General features: G+C 30.9%; 1 protein-coding gene across 1 annotated transcript; it reads left to right on the plus strand.

Moving 5' to 3' along the window:
• Positions 1-2,795: 2,795 nt before the first annotated feature.
• Dctn6-p27 (Dynactin 6, p27 subunit) lies at positions 2,796-4,683 on the plus strand. Its single transcript, XM_064048987.1, has 4 exons — positions 2,796-2,917; positions 2,969-3,139; positions 3,190-3,460; positions 3,520-4,683. Exons 1-4 carry the CDS (start codon positions 2,904-2,906, stop codon positions 3,598-3,600), a joined length of 537 nt encoding a protein of 178 aa, XP_063905057.1. The 5' UTR covers positions 2,796-2,903; the 3' UTR covers positions 3,601-4,683.
• The last annotated feature ends 12,325 nt before the right edge of the window (positions 4,684-17,008 follow it).

Below are 17,008 nucleotides of genomic sequence, written 5' to 3' on the forward strand. Positions count from 1 at the left end.
TACTATACTATTGTCTTCCCAGTTTAAAGTGGTTTTTATGACAATATAAACATTATCACCTCATTATTACCACACGACGGACAACATGAGTTGAATAACAAAGTACGGCCCTGCAAGAAACTGACCACTTTCTTATTTATGGCTAGGGATTTACTCTATTGTCCCCGTCACCACCTTCGACACAATGGGCCTATCATAAAAACCACTTTAAACTGGGAAGACAATACACTACTATTAGGTAATTCCATGTCAAATCGACCACTTTTAAAACCCACCCCTTTCCATTTTGCTGAAATTTTTATATTTTTTTCTACCCCACTAAAGGCGTTTCTGAGAATTTTTTCAACCAAAAAAAATTATTAATTTTTCAAAAATTGAGTTTTCGGGATGTTTTTTTTCCTCAAAATTTTTGTCTTTAAATGTACTTTTCAGAAAAAAAAAATTGAAAAAAAATTATAGGTAAGGTTCTGTGATATTTTTCAATTTTTTTAGAAAAACCGTCAATTTCTCGTCCGATATTTTTGATTTTTTTTTTTATAAAAAAAACTTTGATTTTTTCCGGATATAACCCTGTGAAAACGGGAGTGGGCCAATTTGCGTTCTATTTAATAATTTATAATAACCAGACAGAAATGGTTGTCTTGAGATCAATATTAAATATGTAAATTATTTAAGCGCCAACGAAAAGCGAAATAAATAGTTTGTCCAATAGGCCTTTAAAAAAACGATTTTTAATCGTTTAATCGTGAAATTTTGATGACAAATCATAAGGTAAGGTTATAAATTAAGTATGAAATATTGTAAAATTATAGATTTAAAATAATCTTAGTGTATAAACAGAGTTTTTAAAATACAAAAAGGTACAAATAGTTATTTTTTTTTAATTGGAAAAAAAAGGACGCAAATTCGGGCCACTCCCATTTTCACGGGGTTATGTCCAGAAAAAATCAAAGTTTTTTTAGAAAAAAAAACAAAAAAAGTCACACTTCGAGAAAAAATTTAAAAATCTCATAGAACCTCACCTCCAATTTTTTTTCATTTTTTTTCGGAAAAGTACTTTTACAATTTTTGGAAAAAAAACGTCCCGATAACTCAATTTTTGAAAAAGTTACAGTTTTTTGAAAAAAGAGCCATTTTTTTGGAAAATTCATAAAAACCATCTGCACGAATAATACTTTGTTATTTCTTACAATTTTATCACAACTTTTTTAAGCAAATTTCTGCAAATACCATACCTGACAGGTAATGTATTTTCAAAACTGTGATAACATAATTTCGAATTTAACTTACAATCAATGCCGTTATTTATTGATACTGATAATTACGTAACAAGTTCAAATAAATCTGTTTTAATGTAGATAATACATTCTGTTAATATTGATCAAAAGAAATTTCGCGATGACTTTTAATAACACCGACAAATTAATCGGTGCTTCTAAATAATCACATTGCAAATGGTGATATTTATTATATTTATACAACATGATATGTGGTGATAGAAAAGTGCTAAACATGTGATACATTGTTAGGATATCTTATTTTAGATGTTGACATATACATTTTCTTTTAAAGGAATAGAAATCTCTTGTCGTTTTGTAATTACATATGACAGGTAATTTTTTTTTTTAGTTACCTGATCTGCTACATCTTTGAGCAAGAATTATCAAATGCTCCAGGTATACATGTAGTTCAAATATTTTCGATGTCTCCGTAAATAAACCACTGTCGTAAATTAACAGTTAATTAATGTTTTAGGCGTGATGTTGCAATGGATTTCAGTCATAGAAATAATTTTAGTAGATTAAGTCCACCCTGTTTTATTTCTAAATACGTATAAATACGATGAAATTTCGAATTCACAGTCATCAGCCCAGTAATTTAGACGATAGCAATAGGCAAACAAAACGGGCGACCTACTTTTCATACTCTACAAGTTACGAAACGTGGAAAAAACACGAAACTGGTCGTTCGGCGGATGAACCCCATTCAATAGTTCTCTGGCTTAAGTTCGGAAAGTAAAAAGAGATTTTTCGAATTTAATTTGAATGACATTCAGATACAAGTAGTTAATGAATCAGTTACATATTAGAACTTTATGTATAATAACTAAAATAGATTTTCGTGCTTGTCAACGTATTTGTTTTTAAGATGAGACACATGGAAATGAATAACTTGAGTTCTATTGTCATGCTGTTCTTTATCTGTTGGCGTCACAATTGTTATATAATTATTTGTGCATAATACTCACTATTCAGGTAAACCTGAAGTCTGAAAGCTTTGAAACGTAAAAATTATATCATTCTGGAAAGCAGTAGGTACACATTTAATCCTTTATCTTAAAACGAATGATTTATTGTTTCTAAATAATATGTAGGTACACAAGTAAATAAATATTACTGTCGATTAAATCATTGAGATGTTCATGACTTTAAACAAATCGACACTGTAGAATATTTAGTGAGACTATTTTAGTTAGAAAATTGTCTGAATATGAACAAGTTTTGTACTTTAAAGATTCGGAACCCTTTCATTATTCTGTTTTTAAAGAAAATTGTCTATTTTTGGAAGAAAATAACACAGCGATGCTAATCGGGTCCTACGGGCCCTAATGTTAGGATCCCATGGAACCCGCGAAACACCCACTGGATACGCCACTGATACTAAATCAAAAGAAGAAAAAATATGCATGTCCTTCCCCAGTTTATATGTATTTTTAAAATCAAGACCAAGAATCATAAAAATGTAAAGTTCTCTGTATGGGTGGAGAAGAATAATTATAGAATAAAACTCTCCCCTCCACGCGAATTATTCTACTGCTGCCCTAACCTCACAAAGTCACAAAAGTGACAGCCTTGTTCGTGCTAAATGGTTTTGATTTTGCATTATTGAATCCGTTTATAAAAATGTCACGAAACAGGTAATTCAACGTCCTCTCTGTAAACTGGTCTTTTTCATGGTAGCTTTTCAGCATTAAAATTTTACAAGGAGCACTGGTCTGTGAAGAATCGAAACTTCGTGGCGACATAACTATCGGTACAGGAACTATCATCCACCCTAGTGCAACAATTTTGGCTGAAGCAGGACCTATTATCATCGGTGACTGTTGCCTAATTGAGGAACAAGTAAAAATTATCCATCGGTAACGAAACTTATTTTGATAATCAAAATAATAAGTATCTAATTTTGCAGACTTCCTTTTGATCAGCAGGATAAAGAGAATACACCAGTATTAATAATAGGTTCACATAATGTTTTTGAAGTAGATTGTCATGTTGAGGCACCCAAGATTGGAAACTATAATGTCTTCGAGTCCAAAAGTTTTGTTGGGAATAAAGTTACTGTTACAAATGGGTGTATAATTGGTGCTGGTTGCAAAGTCACACAGGAACAAATTTTGAAAGAAAATGTTATTATTTATGGACATGATTGTCACATGAGAGAAGGTTTAGATCGACCTGGAGTGAGTAATTTTTTTTTTTATTAATTTGGACATTTGATGTATTTATGTTTTTTTTTCAGCTCCAAACACTTCAGATGGAAACACTTTCAAAAATGTTACCAAATTATCATCACATTAGAAAGCCAAATAAAAAGAACTAATTGTAAAAAAATTAGGGAACCCCATGAGAGACTTGTGAATTGCTCTTTTGCATTTTAAGGATAATATTACACTCGCAAAAATTTAATTGAGTTATTAATTTTTCAAATGTTTCATCATATTGTATAGTAATTAATTATTATTTATTTTTGTCTCTATATATTTATTATGTATACAAATACTTTCAAAAATAAGTAAAAAAGTTATAGAAAATAATATTTTATACTTTAACTGTATTGTTGCTTTACAGAAAAATACGAAAATTACATTTAATGTATGAGTATGGAATATGTATTTAACTTTCTGGTACTGACTTTTTATACAAATATTATTATTACTTCTTTATTTTTGTTATTGTACTTTTGTCTTTAATAATGCTTACCTACTAACAATTTAGTTTGTTAGTTGTGAGATAGTGAGATAGATAAACGAAAAAAATCTGGTAAAGAAAACGTGTGAAATTCGTGGTTTTAAGGCAGTAATGTTAATGCATGGTATGTTAGGTCACCTAACTAGAAAACTAAGGAGACAATCTAACGACAGATATTAACTTCCCAGTTCAAGTTCGTTTTTGTTAATGTTCGAATTTGTACTACCCGTAAAAAACCTATTGCCAAAATTTCATAACAAATTGGCCACAAAAATTTATAAAAGACTTGTTTTCCTAAATTTACTAAGTACTGTCAAAAATCATTTAGGTCAAAAAGAATTGTGCTATTTTTGTACAACTGTTAAAAATGACTTTGACTATTGTGTATCCTTTCAATACAATTTTTTTTATGGTTGCTCATATTTCAACGTAATCACCTAATCACTAATCATAAGTTAAAAAAAACTACTTTAGTGGGTAGCAATATCTATTGTACCTCAGTATATTTTGCATAAAATGCTGTTGTATAAAAAATGTTTGATCTCTTGTTCTAAGAAATAATAAATAAGAAGTGATTATTAAGTTACAATTTACAGTTTAAATATAGTCAAGGCCTTACAAGCGGGATTAATCGACAATGTCGCTCAAGCTATTTCGTTAAATTGATCTAATATTTTATATAAATTTTTAAATATTATAAACACCTATTTTATAATTATTGTGTTTTTTTTATTTTTGGATGCAGAATAAAAAACTAACGAGTGATCAAAAAGTTTTTAGATTAGAGTTGGCCATGTCTTTGATTAAAATGCAAATATCAAAAATCCAAATTATTGAAATACAAATGAGGTTATGCATGACATTTACAGTTTAATGAAAGATATGACAAATATTTCGATGGCCAACTCTGATATAAAAACTTTTTGATCACATTTAGAAATAGCAGTATAGTCTGCCATTTCTATTGAAACACCACTTGTTAATCGTAAATTTGGCAACGTTCATATTCAGACAATTTTCTAATTAAAAGCCGTTGTCAATCAACCGAAAGCTGTTACCAATTGCTAAATTTTAGGCAAAATCAACAGGTAGTGTTTCAATAGAAATGGCAAAGACAATAGCAAGGGTTTTTTCCGTAATAATTTAGTAAATTAAAGTAATACTAATAGTAATAACGTAATAAACATTAATACAAAATCAAAATATGATGGAACGCAGTGGCAATATAACAAATCTTCAAAATATTCTGCACTCCACATTTGAACAATACTCGATCACTAAATCCTCTTAATGAATTTTTGATCATTTATGGACTTATAGCGTATTCGAACTTGTAATTATCCTTGTAAACTCTTTGGTCTGTTCTTAAATAATTGAAAAAATATATCGATAACAGTGATATATCAGAAGAAAGTTTTACTGGTGGCCTATCCTTTGTTTTTCCAAAAAGGTAAAAGTGCTATAGAAACATATCTCGGGTGTTGTGAGCGAATACAATTTCGTGTTGGGGAGATGGATATCAAGTCGTTCCACTCTCAGTACGATCAGTTAGTACCAATATATCGATGAAATAAATTACATTAGTAGGTAATCAATGGCGACCGACACATCACGACATAAGATTGCAGAAAAACCTAACACTGGCTAGGCATCAACTGTTTCTGACCATTTACGCAAACTTGGAATGACAAAAACGCACAATGTTTATTTATGTCTCATAAAGTCAACGGAACAAAAACTGTTAAATTAGGTGGACGTCTCTAGCGAAAACTACCTACTTGAGTGTTGTTTAGATGTTTTAACCCAATCTACTCTATTCTTCGGACCTTCAACTTTCGAATTACCGTCCTTACAGAATTTTCTTAAAACTATAGCTTCGTTTTTTTGGCTTAGTCAAAAATCATTTGGACAACTTGTTTAAAAATTCCAAGAGTTCCATTACACAAGAAGCATCATGGAATTATCTCAAATCTCAATGATGGAAAACTGTCATGCAGCAGAGTGGTACGTATATCATATACATATCAAAAATGATTTTCAACTAAATAACAAACGGTGAATTCGTCTTAAAATCGGTACGAATTTTCCGGTTAACCCAATACTTTGTTGAAGTGATGACGCACTTAAAGTACAAAATACAGAACAATTTGTTATGGCGAAACTATATGAAAATGTTTTCGTTCGTATGGGATGATCCGGTATCTACTAATTTCATCATTCAATAAATTTAAAATAAGTTTTGTCTTTTAAATTTGATCTTACGAAAAATAGTCCGATTATATGTTATTTCCAACATTATCAGACCATAATATTGGTTTTTATTTGAACATGGTAAAAGCCAATACCTATGAATTAGGCTTTATTTATTTTCTTGTACTTTCGATTCTCTCCGTTCTTTCATATCTGCCCTCTCTAGTTCCAACCTTACTTTCAAAAGCGATAAACATGAAACTTGAACTAACATTCTATTCAATTTTTGAGGGTGGCCATTGACGACAACTATGCCTAAACAGTACCCAATAAGACAGAAGGCACGAAAATAATATTTGATTCAACAAATAAGGATAGGTATGATCAGTTCCGTTAAAGATCTGCAAAAGGGTCATCTAATTAACCATTGTATTTTGAATAATTTTTACTTTTTCAGACTAAAATTCTTATCGTGGAACGTTCCCATAACTGTTGAAGAAATGAAACGTGTTGATTTTCTTCAGTTGATAATTAAATATTGAGACCGGTGTTTACACTGATGGCTACTTTTGGATGTTCATTATAAAATTTGACTGCAAAAATACATATTTACATGGCGAATTGTGATTGATATAATGATCCGGATAAAACCTCAGGTATTAAATAAAAGGCTTACTTTAACTTACTTGTTAATCTGTTTAAATAATTTCTGAATATCGTTCTTGATTGATAATAATAATCTCAATTACTTTGTCTATGACTAGACAACAAGCTAATCGGTCTGTAATTGTCAACAAGTTCTAAGTCACTTTTTTATTGTAATAGGTTCTATCTGAAGACTAGCTAACCGTTTTATAACTCTTAAGGTAAACTTAAAATTTCAGAATTTTGGAGGCTACATTTCCGACAACGGGAACTTAAAAATAATTTATGTGTATGCTAGGGAACCATCAAATGTTAAGGAAACATGAAATTAAACATTTATGAAAATAGCTCCATTATTATGAAATAAATATACAATATAATTTTTGTTAAGTTGCCTTCATTCCCTTAGAAACAAAATTTCAAGTGATTTAAAACATAAGTATATAAGAGAAAAACAGTTTTAATTCTCCAGTTCAAACGAAAGTTACCTGATTTTAATACTCTTTATTGATTGATTGCGTAGCAGAAAATTTGTGTGAAAGGATTATTATATTAAAGTTACGTATCAAACTAAACCAAAGTCTATTTTTTGTAAACATAAATTCTGAATGTTTGGTAAGTTAAGACATCTACCTCCGGTGCCTCATCAAATTTCGGCTTGTGATTGCAATAAACTGTGGAGTCGACATATTGCAGTTGATACCCAACATAATAAGTACCGTCGTGCATGTACATATTTATTTTTAAAATCGTCAATGTCTGAATCTCCTCGTTCGGGTATAGTCTGGTATATTGCAATAAATTAAAATTCGTGATGTGCTCATCGTTAATCAAGTATCGAAATACCGAATGTTGTCATGAACTGGGTGTCAATAGTTTATTTATTCTGTGGTTCACTGACAATAAATAAGATTAACCGTTTTTCGTGGGAATACAATTTTAAAAATGAACAATGAAGGTGAAAAACCTTTGGTAAAAATGCCTTATATTGAACGTTCAAGTAATTTCAATTTCCTGGGTAGGTATATTAATTAACGAAACTATTTAAATATATTTATTCTTATTTTTAACGTTGCCACATTAAGTCTGACAGTTTTTCGCGTGAGTTACCACAAGCGGCGACTCAAAGTGATGTCTTCTCAGCCGTGACTCCCGGAGCCGCCGTTTCGTCACATGTGTGCTGGGATATTCTACTAACTACTCTGATTTATAAGTCTACATTCTATACAGGCGCAGACAAATGAGACAATTTATGAATGCTTGCAGTAACTAACCGTATCCTAATGAAATTCTCTAACACAATTTCATATTTTACGAAGTTGTCAAAAAAATCTGCCATTCTGTTCTACCCCCATACTTACTGTATAAAGCAGGATAAACCAGAATGTGAGAGTTTATTCAAAAACAAGTATGTACTTTTGAACAGTCTCTGAAGATGTTTTTAAGCACCTCTAGCTTTATGTATTACATACTTAGTTCCATGATATGTACATACATACCTGACAAGAAGTAGACGTGAACACAAAATTTGAACCTCGGGAAACGTCTCGTCTTGGTTTTCTGCACAGTTCTAGCATCTAGGTAAGGTTTATTATTATTTCAGATGTGTAAAATGTTTTTATTTTAATCTTACGTTTTAACATGTTCTTTACATGTATCCACCTGAAAATTTCTGTTCTGCTCTTTTTTACATGGCACCCACTCCAAGTTTAACTAATTATTACATACTGTTACATCAACATTGAAAAATCAACTTAAAATGAACTGTATTTCAAATCTACAGCTTTCGACTGAACAACTGTTTTTAAACTAACAATTTTTGTTTGAAAATTAAGTTATTTTTTCTTATGAAAAAGCTGGTCAACGTTGTTTGCGTATAAGTCACTTCAGTGATAAAATTTCGCAATGAATTAGACAAAGCTTAATGTATTATTATGCCTAGCTGCACTTGTAGACAAAGCCATGTATAAGATGAAGACAATTTCCGGTGTAGTTGATGTAGTGACATCATTATCGAAATAACAGATAATTTAATGAATATTTTAAAGTCAGAATAAAAAGCATAAATAAAATTCTCATTTGCATACCGTGTAAATTATGCAAAACATGAGCAACGAAGGCATACGAACTGAATTCTCAAAAAAATTAGCTTTTGGAAGATGGCACCTTTAAGCTTTACATACATATGATTGTTTAATAAAATAAACAATTAGTATAGTAACAAGTAACTAAAAATCCTAAAATATTAGTGTTATTGTGAAACCTTGAGAAAATTCCATCTTTGTCTATCGTATTTACAACATTTGTATAGGAAAAAACTGACACGGTTCTTTTCGAACGAAAATTTTGTTTGATTTTTGAGTATAGGTATGTAATAGTATACTTTCTAACTCCATCTCAGCAAACGAACGAAACATTGTATACAATTTAGAAGTGGCATTTGCATATTATTATGGTTACCTATTTTTTTCAACTAATTCATGCCATTCACCATGAATATATGGTTGTTGTAGTCACATATTTTTAATTTTTAATTTTAATTATTTAATTTATGAATACCACCCATATGCAGCTTTATTCCATCGTTAGCAGCGTTCTAAATAATTACTCAATTTTAAGAAGTAACGCACGATCAATTTCTGCTGACACTTCATGTGCGCTGGTAGTGTACCTTCTTATAACTTTAACACACTAAAAAGAGAATGTAAATCTAGTACGTTGAGAATAAATATAGCAAGTTATTTGTGAACTATACTAAATCACACATAATTGAGCGTGTAAGAACTCTTAGCTTCAAAGTAGAACAGATGGACCCTCTTAATTAGAAAATGGCCACACATTTAAATGGGCTGAAAACAAGCGTAGTATTTAAAACTTTCGACTCTTTTGAATAAATTAATTAAGCAGTTAGTTATTATTTGATGCGCTCATTTATACACAGATACATTTTTAAGTTTACTTTTAAAATGTAGTTAATGCAGAATAATTCAGGCACCCTATAAATAAATCTCTTTATCTAGTTAAATTTTTCGCAGTGAAAAATAAAAAAAATCTTTTGACATTGGATTCATTTAACAAACCCATTGTTAAAAGTTTAGGATACCAATTGAAAAAATTGTAACTTGGCATTGGAATTTCGATGATTTAATCTATTTCGCGAACTGTGTCAGCTGAGTATTATTGTGTGAGACACATGTTGTAGATATATGCATACGTCCTAGTCTAGCGGAGACTTTAAACACTAAATTAAGTGGAATTTCATTGCGTTTTGTGATTTTTGTTGATCTAACGAATGATTAAACGAAAATTGTAATTAGAAGAAACTATTTTATATTTTAAAATAAATAATATCACACCATAGGCGGCTTAGACACATGGCTTTCAGTTGCACAAAGAAACAATTTATTATAAAAATGTTGTTATGTGAACGTTTTATTTTTTCACCATGCTGTCATGCATTAGCTTAAACAAAGTTATTTCCGAGAAACTCCACGCCTAAAAATTTAAAACGCAACCAACAATACAGTTTCATAACAGTCTGATATATACCAACTTTTTTGTAAGTGAAACATATCCATTTGATTTGATAAATTGGAAATAAATACTTGTTTGTCTTTTATATTGTTACGAAATAAACTCATACGCCGCCCCGGTACGGCGCCTATGGGTTTTCTAGTAGGTGCGGCGATGATGGGTGACTCATTGTCGGAGACGGCGGCCGAGCAACGTTCGTTAAAGAAAAGCCTGGAAGCGGAAGTTGCGATGGGTATTCCAGAAAAACCTCGATCGCGGACCATCTAGAAGTTTATGTATGGGTTTAAATAGAGGCAACAAGTCAGTCTCCACCAAGTGAAGTTCAGACAATGGGAGAAGTAGAGTATAGGCAAATCCATTCCAGTCGAAACTATTCTGCATGTAATCGCTCTGTAATTAGTCGTGTAAGTTTGAGTTACTAAGAAATAAATTGTTGAGTTTTACCCACCCAGATTTTATTCACCGGTCATCGTAACAATATCAATATCTTTTCGAACTAAATTTTGCTAATTAGAATTATTTTTAGACTTGGACGTGGTGGAGCCGGTATTCTTGTCAGAAATGCTACGTAATTTTTCAAAATTGACATCTAAAACTCTTGTGTAAAAGTTACTCTTGAAGCAATAACTACTTTACAACAAGATTAAAACATAATAAATATGTACATATTTTGCGCGTATTATTGATCTTGTCGATAATTTTTACGAGATTGGAAGAACTTCTCATCCACGTCAGAAATAAATACAACCACAGTACTAGCTGGTGACTTTCTTTGTTTATCAATTTTTTTGTAGGTATATAAGTATATTAATGATATTGATCCTGTCACTACAATATATTCGCTGATTTTAAAGAATAACATAAACAACAATTGTGATTTAAAACAAAACAGTTAAATCAATGCAAATAAACAAACCATATAACCATGAACAAAAATAAAATACAATCTGTAGTTTTCTGTTTAAAAAATGATTCATGAACAAAGTCCAGTCCCATGAAATGGTCTTTGGGCATATATGTAGATAAATGGATTTAACTGGGTGGTCATATTTATTAATAATGGAATAATCAGATTAAACTCTAATATTTCAGTTATAAACATTGCACAATAATTACTACCACTATGACTTTCTATTACACTAATTTTAGTAGCTTCATATCGCTTCATACGTACCTATATTTTTGTGGGGAAATTCAAATGCCTATTTAACTCTCGTATTTTCGTATTTAGAATGAACGGTGAGAAGTATTTTAAAAATTACCAATCAAAAATCCCTTGGTAAAACTTTGTTTAAATAAAAAAATAAATATTTTACCACTGTCATTTCGTTATATTTACCGTTGTAGTCTTACTTACGATTATATACGCTTTTAGTGTCTTTTGCTGAGAAACACAGATTGTCACTGTTTCTTAGGTAAGAGACAAAAATTTATGTTAATTCTAACACAGTTAATAACTAATTTATTGAGTGCTTTACGTGCAAATATTCTTTAATTTAAAGTCAGTAAACTTAAAAATGTAAAAAAATGTTCTGAAATTTCATTGCTTTTACAATTGTGAAAAATTTGTTTACAAAAAACATACAAAATATTAATATTTTTGGGACATATGTTATGCTTTGAGAAGTGTATGTCTTCTCAGTTGTTAGTTTATAAGTGACTAACCCTAAACAGGTAGGTAAGAAACGTCTTTAAGTAAACACGTTAAATATTAAATGGTGCTTTGTGCTGAAGGCAACGGAACAATGTCAGTTGTGTGGTTCCGTAGTGTTTATGGCTTAATAATATACTATTAAGTTAATTTCCTATGCAAATTGATCGTATGCGCGAGTTCAAATTGCCCCCTTTTCAGACCGAATACTCGTATAAATAATAATGGTATTGTTGTACGTTATAGGACTAGTTAGCTAACGTATGATGTAGAATCAGCAAGTATTAAAGTTGCTCACACACTGCTGTTTCATACAAGAATTTTAATAACTTTTCGTACAATTGCTTAATTTGCGAAAACGTGCATCTATCTCGCAATGACATACGGTCACATTTGAGCCTTGTGTTCCACATTCTGTTTTATTGGGTAAAATGGTTATATTGTAACACTTGTTTCTTAAAAAAAAAAAATTGCGCCAACGACAACAGTCCAAATAATACCAACCGATAATTACTAATTACTTACTTATCACTAATTATGATATTATAATTTATATAAACCATTTCATCTAGTATATAACTCAGATTAAGCATGTACAATTCGCCGACGACACCATCCTGTTCGACAATTTTTGTGAACTTCATGCATGAAACGCAATCAACAAATCAAGAAATCGTTCACCGAGATTCTACAGAGACTGAATCGTGATAAACTATGCTAGATGACGGATTAAAATTGTCTTTTCAAGTAGTAAAATTTTCTCAGATGTTGTCCTGACAATGTTATTTAACAAGACGAGTTAAAAATTGTGTGGGTCGTAGTACTCTGATCATTACCTCCTTTGCAAAGTCCCATTCTCATTTAAGTTGTTAAAAAGTTAAAAACACAATTAGAATTATTGCGGGAGTTTCCAGCAGTCACGTAAACCATGCTTTACTTACGTTAAATGATGATTTCTTGCGTTTTGTACGCATATTTTGTAGTTGTGGGCATTGGTAAAAATACAGGGTTGAAAGAATGGCGCACCACCTCTATGACGAGTTGGTCAGGACCATTTATGGAACAGAGAAAAAAATAATTAACTTTTTGTTCAAATGCAGAAGATATAGCTCTTCAAAATTTAATTTTTCTTTTTGAAATTTCACCATATTGTAAGTCTCTATCACTTTCAAAAACAGTATACATATAATTACTTATTTACAATTATGCTTAAAAAAAATTCCCAAAAAGTGTATACCAAATCATGCGTTTTACAGCATTTTGGAAGCTAGGGATCTTAATCTGTTCATGTTGTAATTGTTTTAAATTTTTTCCTCTTTTGGATATTTATTTTTATCATTATTGTAAGTGAAATTGAACTCCTAAATTTCAAAGTACTCACAGTCTAAAAGTAATCTAAAATATAGCCTGAATGATTGACAATTAATAAGGAGATTTGTAAGAACAATTTTAGAAGAGTTTTCGAAAAGTACTCTACACATTCTTCAAGATTTTGTATGTGAATATATTAAAAATGTAGAGTTTTGTTGTATTGACAAAATTGTAACTGTTCATTCAATTTTTGAAGATTTTATCTTCGATAGAATTTTTGTCTTCTCAGTTTATCGTCAATTTGAAAATCTAAGTTGAAAATGCAACGATCAAAAACCAACTTTAAAAAATTCGTGGCTGTGTTTGATCGTGTTTTTACCGTTGTCTCAGTAATTGGTTAGTTTAAAAAAATACATGCCTCATTACATACTTGATGAAAATACCAATTCGCGGAACTAATTAACTACTTGGTAAAAATTAAGTTAGTTTATTTCGAAGATTTATTTAAAATATTGTGAACAGTTTTCATATTCCACAAGCGATACAATAAACCATTTTTGAACTGTGTTGCTGACGTGTCACCATTTCTAGTAGGTACTATGATCAAAAGGACAATATGTACAATGAAGTATTTAATCCATATGGAATTCCTTCCTTGATTGCAAAATGTACAAATTTTATAACAGTTTTCTAATTATCCTACTGAAACAAATCTGTGCTTTAGATATGGTTGTGGAATATCTTGGGTAAAATCATTATTTATATTGTAACTTGAAAACTTCATCTGATAATAATTATATAGATCTATAGAACCGACCAAGTTTACTCTTAAATAAGTAAATCGATTAATATAGGTATAGATATGCACATTTTTTATGTTTAAAATACAACTGCTACATTTCGGGCGCTGAATTGAAAAAGTCTTCAAGTTGGTCTTCAATTTTTTAAACATTGTGAAGTATGTCTGAAAAAATAACTTCACTTTTTCCTATAATAAAATTAACGTTTGATAACTTTTTCAATTGAACACCCCTTATTTCAATAAATAGGTATTATTGCATTAACCTAACCCGACCTGACTATCTCAGAAACTCTTACGGCATAAGTTCCAGATTCCAGAATATATTTGGGAAAACTATAGTCATCTTCTTAAACCTAAGCAGGTATACTTTTTAAATTTAAACAATCAACTCTGCAAAACATACACGGTAGTAAACAAAACAATCGATTTTAGTTTAGTGTCTGTCATATATATCTATAGGTTATAATGTAGTAGAGGGAGAGAGAATAAAGTTTAGTTGATATCTGGTACTTGTGGTGTGTAGATGCTCCCACCAACTCCTCAATCCTGCTATGGATGAAGAGATATAACATGGCGCAGTCGGTAGGATGTCGTTAAAAAGCCGGAAAAAAGTCGTTAGAAAGTCGGAAAAAGTTGTTAGTTAGTTGAACGTTCGTGATTGTGAAAGAGACAGATTTAAGAAGATGGATCAAGTAAATACCAGGTGAAATGAAGTTTCAAGACAACTTAGCGGAAGAATGGAGATTTTTTCTGCAAAAGTTTAAATTATATTTAATGGCAGCGAAGAAAGACAGCGAATCTGAAGAATTAAAGTGTGCTCTCTTATTAAATCAAATTGGTGATAAAGCTCTGAAAGTGTATAATACCTTTTCATTTCAAGAAAATGCTGATTCAAAGAAGTACTCCAAAGTAGTGGAAAAGTTTGAAGAATATTTTGTGGATGCAAAAAATGAGACATACGAGAGATATGTATTTTTTTCAAGAGAGATGAAAGCAGGTGAAACTGTCGACGAATACATAACATGTCTCAAGAAGTTATGTTCCACGTGCAACTTCTCAACATTGAACGACAGTTTAATCAGAGATAGGTTAGTGCAGGCTATCACTGATCTGACCGTTAAAGAACGCCTGTTACGGGCAAAAAACCTCGATTTGACCAAAGCCATTGGAATCTGTAAGTCGGCGGAAATAACTAAAACGCAGTTGGAAGTTTTGTGCACAGCTACAACATCGAGAGGAGGAAAAGAAATAGAAAATCAAGAGATAATGGAAGTGCAAGCAAGAAAGGCATCGAAGATGGTGAAGAAGAACATTCAAAGCAGACAAGGAGAACAACTAGCCGAGTGGAATAGAAGAGATGGAGCGCATACAGCAGACTGGAACAGAAAAGGACAGATGAATCGTCGGAAAAACCAGTCAAATAAGATAAGTAGTTTTAGTACACCTAAAAATAATTGTAATAAGTGTGGCTATCAGCATTTGCCGCGTAATTGCAAAGCTTATGGGAAAAAATGTAATAAGTGTGGATTATATAACCATTTTGCTCAATTTTGTAGAAATAAACCCATAAATAGGGTAACAAAAGATGAAGAAGAGTTGTTTATTTCAGTAATTAACAATGCAAAAAAGGATAGAAGAAATTATTGGTCCGTTGAATTAGATATAATGGGTAAAGAAGTTAAATTTAGAGTAGATACAGGTGCAGAAGCCAATATTTTACCATGGTATTTGTATAAAAAATATTTTAATAATGTAGAATTAAAGAGAAATGGGACTAAATTATCAGTATATTCAGGATCAAAACTTAAAAGTAGAGGATCTGTACTTTTACCTGTCAGATACAATAATAGTGTTTATAATGTAGAAATGTTCATTGTAGAAACTAATTCTGATCCAATTTTAGGTACAGAAGCAATAGACAAGCTACAGATTGCTAGGATGATATGTGGAGTGATGACTACACAAAACGAGGATTACATTAAAAACCATAAAGATGTTTTCATAGGCACAGGATGCTTACCAGGCCAGTATCACATAAATATAGATCCAACAGTAAAACCATGTGTACATGCAGCTAGGAGGTTTCCTCAAGGTATTTTGAGTAAATTAAGAAATAAGTTAGATACATTGGAACAACAAGGTATAGTTATTAGAGAATATGGTCCTACTGAATGGGTAAATTCACTTGTAATTGTCAATAAACCAGATGGCGATTTTAGAATTTGTATGGACCCGGCTGATTTAAATAAGGCCATACTCAGAGAACATTTTTCAATTCCAAATTATGTAGATATAATAAGTAAATTAAAAAATGCTAAGTACTTTTCGGTTTTAGACACGAACAATGGGTTTTGGAACATACAATTAAATGAAGCTAGTTCAAAACTGTGTACTTTCAATACGCCATTTGGCAGATACCGCTTCAGAAGATTACCATTTGGGTTAAAATGTGCCAGTGAGGTTTTTCAACAAAGAATATTACAGTGTTTTGAGGATATAAAAGGGGTAGAAATTTACATAGATGATATTTTAGTGTGGGGAGAAACTAAAGCACAGCATGATGAAAGATTAAAAAAAGTTTTAGACAGGGCGCGTAAATACAATATCAAATTTAATTATAAAAAATGTAGATTTGGAGTTAATGAAGTAAAGTACATAGGTCATGTAATAACGAGTGCGGGAATTAAAGCAGACGAAAGTAAAGTGGAGGCATTAAGAAATTATCCAGTACCAGAAAATATAAAGGAATTACAAAGCTTTTTAGGTATTGTAAACTATCTTCACAAATTTATACCAAATGTAGCTGAACTGACAACACCATTAAGAGAACTATTAAAAAAAAATGTTGTTTTTAAATGGGATTGGCAACACCAGAAAGTATTTCAACATTTAAAAGATATAATATCA

This window comes from Zophobas morio, unplaced genomic scaffold (genome assembly GCF_036711695.1).
Source record: "Zophobas morio isolate AGI-343-1 ecotype UQ-CSIRO unplaced genomic scaffold, CSIRO_AGI_Zmor_V1 ptg000007l, whole genome shotgun sequence".
Taxonomy (NCBI): domain Eukaryota; kingdom Metazoa; phylum Arthropoda; class Insecta; order Coleoptera; family Tenebrionidae; genus Zophobas; species Zophobas morio.

Bases quoted from the DNA above. Each gene is read 5' to 3' on its own strand.
- Dctn6-p27 (XM_064048987.1), top strand. The intron at 3,140-3,189 runs GTAACGAAACTT...CTAATTTTGCAG, and splicing joins CAAGTAAAAATTATCCATCG to ACTTCCTTTTGATCAGCAGG. The intron at 3,461-3,519 runs GTGAGTAATTTT...TTTTTTTTTCAG, and splicing joins AAGGTTTAGATCGACCTGGA to CTCCAAACACTTCAGATGGA.